Source organism: Buceros rhinoceros, unplaced genomic scaffold (genome assembly GCF_000710305.1).
Source record: "Buceros rhinoceros silvestris isolate BGI_N320 unplaced genomic scaffold, ASM71030v1 scaffold20921, whole genome shotgun sequence".
Lineage (NCBI taxonomy): Eukaryota > Metazoa > Chordata > Aves > Bucerotiformes > Bucerotidae > Buceros > Buceros rhinoceros.
This window is the reverse complement of record NW_010393982.1, coordinates 24,121-24,641: the sequence shown is the minus strand read 5'-3', so window position 1 is coordinate 24,641 and position 521 is coordinate 24,121. Positions and strand designations below refer to the sequence as shown.

The 521-nt window shown below is 60.8% G+C and overlaps 1 protein-coding gene across 1 annotated transcript in view; it reads left to right on the top strand.

Moving 5' to 3' along the window:
* The window catches only part of KIZ (kizuna centrosomal protein), a gene marked incomplete at its 5' end in the record, with an annotated part of 38,935 nt that overhangs the window by 15,947 nt on the left and 22,467 nt on the right, over positions 1-521 (top strand). Inside the window, 1 exon segment of the mRNA XM_010145103.1 lies at positions 32-134. Within this exon segment, the coding sequence (XP_010143405.1) occupies positions 32-134 (103 nt within the window).

Genomic DNA, 521 nt, shown 5'->3' with positions numbered 1-521 from the left:
GGGGCAGGTCTGGTGTGCTGTCCACCCGCAGGCACGGTGGGGCTCTGCCGGGACTCAGCCCTGCGCAGCAGCTGATCGACAACGGTGTGGGGACGAGCCCTCGGTGTGGGGACGAGCCCTCGGCACTGGGCGCTGTACAGGGCTGGTGTGTGGGGACAGCGGAGCTGCCCAGGTTATTGCTTCTTCCCCGAGAGCTGCCTGCACCTTAACCCCCCCACTCTGCTCCCGCTCACTGCCCTGCGTCCAGCAGAATGGTTGTAATGATTTTGTTGTTGACTGTTCACATGTTTCTGCCTGAGCTTGGGCGGGCGATGGCGAGGGGCTGTTACCGAGCAGCTCTGCAGGACCCTGTTGAGATTCGAGCTGGGGTCCTCGCTCTTGTGGTGACAAATGGCTGGCGCAAAGAGCACGCGGGCTCCTGCAAATAAACATTGCCAGCTGCTGAGAGGCCTCCTTGCCCTTCCACTGCGTTACTGTCATCGGAGAGCTGAAATATGGCACTTGCATACACAAAGTGCTCC